The 9,386-nt window shown below is 35.3% G+C and overlaps 1 protein-coding gene across 1 annotated transcript; it reads right to left on the bottom strand.

Moving 5' to 3' along the window:
• Positions 1–2,203: 2,203 nt before the first annotated feature.
• LOC114733554 (probable mitochondrial adenine nucleotide transporter BTL1) lies at positions 2,204–7,099 on the bottom strand. The gene is made up of 5 exons (XM_028921027.1): positions 6,915–7,099; positions 4,735–4,829; positions 3,938–4,271; positions 3,459–3,696; positions 2,204–2,644 (listed from the first exon to the last, which is right to left on the bottom strand). The coding sequence occupies exons 1-5, from the start codon at positions 6,996–6,998 to the stop codon at positions 2,391–2,393; spliced, it is 1,005 nt and encodes a 334-aa protein (XP_028776860.1). The 5' UTR covers positions 6,999–7,099; the 3' UTR covers positions 2,204–2,390.
• Between the last annotated feature and the right edge of the window lie 2,287 nt (positions 7,100–9,386).

The raw sequence follows: 9,386 nt of genomic DNA, 5'->3' as shown, positions 1-9,386 counted from the left end.
AGACTAAAACCAAAATGAGAACAAATTTAAGAAACCAAAGATTATTTATTAATCCAATAGTAAATGAAAATATTTAAATTGGAAATTTGGATATTGAAACATGGGAAAACCATGATTCAAAAAACTAGACCGGATCGGCCGGTTTAGGTAGGAAGCCTACCAGTTTTTCTGTTCAGTTCATCACTTGAACTAGGAAAAAATTGAACTCGTACAGAGTAGATTTACCCGACACCAACGGGTGGTAACCTGCGTAAACTGTTGGTTTAAGGAGGTTATCCGATTCAATATTTTTATACGGGTTAAGGTGCGCTTAGCACCCCAAACTATTTTTCCAGGTACACCCAGTGTCCTAAAGTAATTTTCGATGCATTCAGTGTCCCAAACTAATTAAAACGATGCATCCAGGCTAACAGAAAATTTAAGTTTGACCGTTATTTGCTGACTCAGCTGAAGGTTGACCGATGTCACGGACACGTAGGCGTTTGATGTGTATTATTTTGACGGGCCAAGGTGCGCTCAACACCCCGAACTATTTTTTCAGGTGCGCCCAGTGTCCTAAATTTTTTATATATCCAGTGTCCCAAACTAATTAAAACGGTGTGTCCACATTCCAAGTTAACAGAAAAGTCTCGTTTGACCGTTACCTTACTGACTCAGCTGAAGATTGACAGAAAAATCTTACATGGCGGATACATAGACGTCTGATGTGTATTATTTTGACTAAAGCTTCCCAGACGAGTCCGGTAGCAACAAGTGTTTTTTCAGAAGGCAACGACGATGTCGACGAAGTGACCAGGGGAAAGTTCACTATGTTCTAGGAGGAGGAAAACAAACGCAAGTCGGATGATGAGGAGTTGATAGAGATGGAGATGGAAGTGTGTGGTGGAAGAAATGGGATAAAATCTTAAAGATGAGGATAGGATTGAATGGGTGGTACATCTGTCAAGGTTTAAGAGGGTGGATTGGTGGTCTTTCTTTTTTTTAAGTTTTAAAACTGGCAAAAGATAAATGTTAGAAAAGGAGGAAATAAATTGAATTTTCAGTCAAAATAATACACATCAGACGCTTGTGTCTGCCATCTAGGATTTTTCCGTCAACCTTTAGCTGAATGAGTAAGGTAATGGTCAAACGAGACTTTTCTATTAGCTTGGGATGTGGATGCACCGTTTTAATTAGTTTGGGACACTGGATACACAAAAAATTACTTTAAGACGCTGGGCGCACCTGAAAAAATAATTCGGGGTGCTGAGCGCACCTTGGCCAGTCAAAATAATACACATTATATGCCTATGTGTCCGCCACGTTAGCCAACCTTCTGCTGAGTCAGCAAATAACGGTCAAACTTAACTTTTCTGTTAGTCTGGGATATGGATGCACCGTTTTAATTAGTTTGGGACACTGGATGCACCGAAAATTACTTTAGGACACTGGGTATACCTAAAAAAATAGTTCGGGGTGCTGGGCACACCTTAACCCTTTTTATACCTGCTCAGAACATCGCAGAATTCTGAGGAAAAAAAAACCAATTGATTGGAAAACGAAGAAAGAGGAAGAGAAAGAAAATAGAGGAAAAGATATCTAAAATAACTTGCTTTACAAGAAAACTCTTGAAAATCATGGTAAAAAACGAAGTGAAAGGATTCTTTCAGGAGGTTCACATGGAAGGAGGAAAATATGTTTCAGGAGGTAAAAAGTTTGTTGTGTAAGAAGACTGAAAAATAGAGAGAAGGGAGAAAAAAGACCTCCAACGAGACCTAATGCTAGAGATTCAAAGCTTTGGAAAATGACCAAAAAAAAAAAAGGGGGAAGGTATAAATGACACCTCTGAGACTAAACCATGTAACAGACAGCTATTCTATTTCCTTCCCCCCCCCCCCCAAAGGTATCTGATAGTCATTCATTCCGTATACTAACACATATATGTTTTATATTCTTTTTCTTTTTCTTTTTTACCGTTTTCTAGAAGGGATATATTGTTCCTTTATTGCAATTATAATACATATCATATATCGTATTTATTATTTAATAGAATGTTTTTAAGTATTACTTTTATTAAAATATTTTTATAATTAAATATGAATATTTTTAAAAATTTGATTTAAATTATACTTGTTAAATAATCACTGGTTTAACTTTGGGTCAATCCCGATCTAACTCATTAACTCTTAACCTAATACCTCAACTGATTCACTAACCAATCCGGTTTTTTTGAACCTTAGGAAAAACCCATTCCACCCACCACACTTGAATTACTTTAATCATCCTCACAATAAATCGAAAACTTTCCCCACCTTGGAACCTTCCCGAGACTTCCATACCAACAGGAAGAAAGCCCCAAGAACCAGTTAGCGAGCAACTACTACAAAAACAATCATCCAGTTCTTGTTAAACTATAAAGAATGAGTCTTGTGGACAAGCAAAACGTCCTTCCATGCTTCATAGAACATCCAGGTGATGCCTGAGGATGGCATGACCTTCAAACAGCTAGCACCCCATCCCCTGTAAAGCCCCAACAGACCCTCTTCTCGTACAACTTCCGCAAGTGCCCCCGCCATGTGTGGTGGGCACTTACCCTGCAAAGCTCCTACCATAAGGCGTTTTCTGGCCACCTCCAGGGGGAAGCTGATTGTGCTTGCAGTAAAACCTAGCATGCCACTAAGGTCAATCAGTACAACCATTAATGTCACTAACTAAAAACATTCAAGTTCTAACCAGATAGAAACCTATAATTTAAACGAGCTGCGTTAGTTGCCAGGCCAAGTGAAACATTAACGACGTTCTAGTTGAATATCTATCCAATCTATCTGATAATATATAAATAGCAGGAATCTTTTTTTTTTTTTTGGGTACAAAAAAAGTTTAGAATAATTGGGTCCTGAGAGCTCACCAAGACCAGGGCATACATCTAAGCTTAGAGAGCATTTTTAGAGGTACTTACAGATTGCTCACCAAGAATATCTTCACATTAGCAACAGGATCCAAACTCACAAACTTGTGGGTTATAAACCAACTCCTTATCAACTAAACCAACTTTTATTAGCTTGTGAATCTAATTTAATGTATTTGGCTTGTGAATCTAATTTAACGTATTTGACTTGTGAATGTTATTGGATTGTATGAGGCCGTGTTTTGTTTTTGTTTGTTTTTTGTTTTCCCTCTTTTTTCATAATTGAGTTCAAATTAAACAGAGAACTAGATATTTGCCTATACCCAACAATTGATACGTTTCCTCCCTCCCTCACTCCTCTCTCATTTAGTCTAAAACAGAGTGGAAGGATGACAATCAAAAAGCAAATAGATAATTTCTATATTAAAATATTTTTTTGGCATCACTCATTTGTTGGTTGCAACTGGGGACATGAAAGAATTTGTACGAATGCGTGGAATTGAACAAGAGAGATAAAGAGAGAGAGATAGACCATAGTATGAAGTCCAGCAATTACAACAGAATCTCTTACCTGCTAGAGCTCCAATCAAAAGCATCTCTGGCCGGTTTAGCGACTTCTTATTTTTAGACTGGCAGTAAGATTGCTTCATGGTGTCATACATGAAATAATAACACGTACTGTATGGGAGCATGCCAATTAATGTAGGTGAAATGCCAGAATAAAAAGCACCAATGCCACCCTCTTTATAAATTTTGCTAACTGCAAGACCTAAATTAGGGTAGGTCTCAGGACTTACAGTCAACCTATCCTGTAAGAAATCAAACCATGATCAGCATTGGGAGCAAAAGCAACAGACATGAATGCAGGGCTTAAATATTTTCAACTCTTGGTCATTATGAACTCAATTGACAAATATAATCCCATAGATTGTGGTGTCATCATGGAATTGTGATGCATGTTAACTGCGTAAATACAACAATAAAAAATAATCCATTATATTTTAATAATTCTACTTCTTACTTTATAACATATTCCAAAAGTACAAATACCTTCAACACTTCCAAGGGATGGCACGCAAGTGTGCCCATGATTCCAGCAGCTGCACCAGCCACAGCAACTGGAGAAATCCAAGACAAAGAAAAGTTCAAATCGATGCAACCTATCTGCAACTTGGGGCATTGCTTTTGCTCCCATTTCTCTTGCAATGAAGTCATTGACCGTTTTACCCACTCAAATGTGCCAAGCTCAATTGCTTGCGTAGGGATTATACGAAGCATATTGATTCCGTTCCCAGCCCATAGCCCCTGCCAACCCTGCTGATCTATTACCTCCAAGAAACTTCCCATGATGTTTTTCGACCCAACACCAACCACCATTCTTGTTCTGCATGGGGTACAGAGTATGAGCTTGGTAATAACATTAAATATTGCAGACAATTAACTTTCACATGCTAGCTAGTAATTAGCAAATGCAAGCAGAACTTAGTATTTCACAAGGGAACTTGAACCAAAGAGGCTGAAAACCTTGCAGCATGTCGTCGTATTGAACTTGAGACTCAACAAAATGTGGTATTTTTTTCTTCTTCATGTCTCTGTTTAAAATTCTAAATCGCTACAATGATATTTCAAATAAATAAGAAACTAATCCCCGCTGAAGCAAGCAAAGGCTTGATTTAAAATTTTCAGATATTCGCTCACTGAATTTTATTTTTGGTAAAAGAATGGTATTACATGTTGAGAAACACACCTCAGAGTATATCTACACATAAGCATTTCAAAAGCACAGAGACTTTATTATATAGATGAGCATTGGACAAAAAGTATAAAACGAAAACCAAGCATCCAACCTGATTGTCTCAAGGGGAGCAAGTACAGCTTTAGTCATAGCCCCTGCTAGCGCCCCACTTACAAACTCACCAACCTCTCTAGTCCCCAAAAATTCCTGAATAATGGAAAAGCCATGTCTTTATGAGGAGCAAAAACAACAATCCCATGAAATAAGCACTTAACCAAATATAATCATGATGCAACAAATACAGCCCAGTATAAGAAACTAAGAAATTTTTTCTCTCTATATTTTGTCTTATTTGGTTCAATGGAACATAACAGATCAAAAGGCCCTCAATAAACTCAACCTTCTTAATCACCAGCATTCTTGCTACAACAATGATCTATAGCATTGCCTCTACCCTATCACAATTCTAGCATTTTGCTCCCCACAACTAACCAGTAGCCACACCTTTAAAGAACATTGATAACTGGATTCCAGCTTTGTTCAGCCCACAAGTTTTCATGACCAGTCACTTCTAGCTCATGCTCATTTCTGATTCAATTTCAGTACTAATTTACTCATGCACCATATGACTAAACCTAGCAACAATATATTCCCATTTCTCTAGCACAGTGCACAAGTGATGTGAATCAAACAGCCAAACTCTAATTATCAATAAATTAAAAAGTAATACTTGCCCTGAGTATTGTTAAAATTAATCAAAACGCATACCAAACTCCCCTAAAACAAAAAGGTATCCCAAAGTTTAGTTCATTTTTTCAATAAATGATATCTTATATGCTTCCGTCAGTGCTCCGGTAGATAGGTGGTTTACTTTTCTCCTTTCAACTTTTATATGATCTCCTCCTTATGTACCTTTCCATTTTTTTTCCTGTTTCCTAGTTCGTCTAGCTATCATCTTACGCATAAAATCAGGGATATAAATATCATTACTAATGTTAATATTAATATATACATTAGCATAACATTCATATGAGGGACTTCTAAGGAACATACAAGATTTCGCAGAGGCCAAGGCTATCTATCATTATTAAATTATTAAATAAATATGTATTCACATATAAATATAGATATTTAAAATACAATAAAACAATCTGATGAGGGAAGAAGATAGCCACTATCAGCCAACCCCTGCACCAGAGGATGATTCATGACACAGCCACACTCTGAGATCCCATTTGGTCCGATGCATTAAAAATGAGGAGTAGGGATTGAGATTGAGATTGAGAAAATCTATTAAAAAAGTGTCTAGCAAGAAAGATTGCTTGTTACATGAGATTGGACAGACTCATATATGTGGGTTTGAGAAATACCAAGGGGGGACATGGTATTTCCCAGTCCCACCTCCATAAATTTGTCTAATCCTATGTAACAAACAATTACCTATGTTAAATACTTTTTAATGATTTTTCTCAATTACAGTTCTAGTTCCCATCCCTCATTTTCAATGCGTCGTACCAAACGGGACCTATGTTCATTGGAAGTCTGAAAGAGAATGCTAGACAAAATCACAGCCACATCCTGTGAAATGGAATATGTTGAATTCTCAACCACACTACCATGGTGACATAAACATCCAAGTACCAGAAGTGGCGCACAAACCCATGCATATATTTTAAATGGTCGAACAAAGAAAGGAAAAAATGACTATACTTCAGACCATAACATTATGTAAAATTAATAGGCAAAGAAGTAACAATACCGTACAAGAAATATTGACCTACAAGCAAACTACCAATGTAAGAGGTCCACATTGATAATCTGAATGTACTCAGTACAGATTGAGATAAAATTGAGTTACTTGCTCAAAAATGTGTCCTTTTCATATTCTTATTGAACTCAAACAATCCCCTGTCGATTACTGGTCCATCAAATAGGATTCCGAATTTAGACAAACATAAAAGACTAAAATAAATAGACAAAGATTCATTATGAAGAAACTTCCGAATCTAGAGAAAAACAGGGTGAAGTCCAAAGCAAGTTACTTCTTAGCTCCAAAGCCGCCCTCCCCATCGTTCCAATAACAAAAAGAGTACAAATAAAGCCAACAACTTGAGGTCATCCGCAATAAATTCTTTCAACCTTCCCTTCCAAGAGATGGCTGCCTTTTATATTCAGTGTTTACTGTTTTACCACCTTGGGCGTTTCCAGGCACCGAAACTTTACTTGTCCCTTTTTTCAAAAAATAAACTAAGTTTTCTGTTCAATATAAATTAGCAGGAAAAAAGGACTCACCCTGAGGACGTGCTTGATGTCAGGCAGTTGAAATCGAACATCAAATTTATCTACTTTCTCGATGCCCATCTCTTTTGGAAGCATTACGTAGACGTCTCCGAACACCCCATGGCCCCCGCCATCACTCCCGCGGTTCTTCTGCGGTAGTGATTCAAATTACATTCTGTCTTGTTAGCGTGTAAGGTAAATACGATATGCATATGTATATATATATACACACTTATGTATGTATATGTATCTATATTATGTGTGCGCGCGCGCGCGAATTATAAGCATGAAGCTGCAGGCTTTGTGATCGTAAGCAACGAAGAAAACAGAAGATCCTAATACGAAATTAATGTTTTTGGCAAATAGAAGTTACTAGAGCTATGAGACAAAGAAAACTCTGGGAGTGATTGAACTGACTTGCCTGAGTGAGGGAAGGGATTTTAGACATTAGATACTTCACTCTGGGTGTCGGCTTTTCGCCGGGATAATGCAAAATTTTGCAAATTCTTGCCCGAGCTATATCATTCTGCTTCTCATATCTGGCTCGAACTAGGGTTTTGTTCAAGGGTTTAGGGGCACTTTCGCCCTTCCCCCCGATAGATATATTCGGTGCCGCGAAAATTCGGAAATTTAAAGAATCTGGTCCATCCCGGTGTCACCGAAGGGGAACATGTACATGAGAAAAGCAGTTATTACTATCATTTTTTCATACGAGAGCTGAGAGGGAATTATGAATAGATGAACAGATTCTTCGCAAATGAATCAGTAAATATATATCATATATTTATTTTAATCCTAAATATAACATTTATTTCTTAAAATAAATATATTGTATATTTAAAACTGGAAGAATATTTAAACATCCAAATAAAATATAAAATTTATAATAAATCACATGATTCTTACATAAAATTTTGTGAGTTAATTTGATTGACTGAACGAATAACTTGTTAATTAACTTACTCCGATATACGTAAATTTTATACATGCATCATATTCCTTCGATCCTTAATATAAGACCCAATTCTTAAGTTAGTTTTGATTCTAAATATGAGATTCATTTCTCATATTTATTAATTTTTTCTAAATTACTTTTATGGATATTCTCTCAATCATAATTAAGTAGAAGAGGGAGATGGAGTATTAAAAAAGATGATTATGGTGTTTTAGGAAAAATGTGTCACTTTTCTTATAATTAACTAACTTGCCTAACTTTCTTAATCTAATCAAATTAATTAAATGGATATTATATTAAAGATGGAAAAAGTACCTTATAAGTTAATGTCCCGTTTGATATGGGGAACTAATTTCGAAAGAAGCAAGAGTGAATACTAAAAAAAAAGAAGCAAGGATTGGTAGTTAAAAAATGAATACTTTGTTGGCTGCACCTATGTATGATGCATCAATTGGTAACACATTTGAGCATTCAAATACTAATAAGTGACTTATATTATCCATTGTTTATGAATCATGTGTTTTATTATTATTTAGTTTGGATGTTCAAGTATATGATATGTATTGATTGATTCATTTTTCATACTTCAAGGAATCTGTATTCATTTATTATATTTTATATTTATTATTTGTTGACATTTCTTGGTAATTCTCTCTTAGTTCTCGTGTATTACATCGATCTTTAATATAAAATATAATTGACTAATTTAGATAGGTAAAAAAGTAAATAAATTATTTAAAGTATTTATACTTATTGTTTTTTTTTACAAAATAATTTATTTGACTTATAAACTAATATATAATTCAGTAATACGCATAAGTATTTTAAAGAGATTACATAACACGTGTTGTAATTAAGCCATTTATTAATATATTTATTTTCTTAAAATTAGTTAATTGTATTTTTTTACCAGCAGTTAACTGTGTTTTATTATCTTATATTAAAGATCAAATATACAGTAGTAGTAGTAATAATAATAGATAAACCAAATCTCGTTGTATAATATATATATATATATATTGCTAAAGTATATGTATCCTCTTATTGGATGCAACTCTATTTGAAGCACTATCGGGGACTAAATGGAGGCATCTCTCCTAGCGGGATTCGAGTTTTGTTTGTTATGTTGTGAGAGACTGCTCCTTCTGCTAGACCCAACTCACATTATGTATAATATATATTGATTCATATTCTATAATTTCATAGCATAGGTGGACTCCTAATGTGTCATTCTCATAAATATATTATATATGCACCCAAAAAATGCATTTCTTCTAGGTGGAGAGGAGAAGGTTGTACTAATTATTACACATAGTACTAAATTAATTAACAAGTAGTCAATAAGTTAACTCATAAATATGATACAGATTAGAGGTACACTAAGTTACAACGAAGATGGCTAATGACGCTTCCATTGTTATTAACTATCAATTTTATGGCCCATGCAATATAGTCTAACATCATCCATAGATACACAATATGGTATCCTCAACCAAATACTATCCTGAGGCAATGTCATTCCAACACAA

This window comes from Neltuma alba, unplaced genomic scaffold (assembly GCF_004799145.2).
Source record: "Neltuma alba isolate B1F8T4 unplaced genomic scaffold, ASM479914v2 tig00013014_pilon, whole genome shotgun sequence".
NCBI classification, from domain to species: Eukaryota; Viridiplantae; Streptophyta; class Magnoliopsida; order Fabales; family Fabaceae; genus Neltuma; species Neltuma alba.
This window is presented reverse-complemented; position numbering and strand designations above follow the sequence as displayed.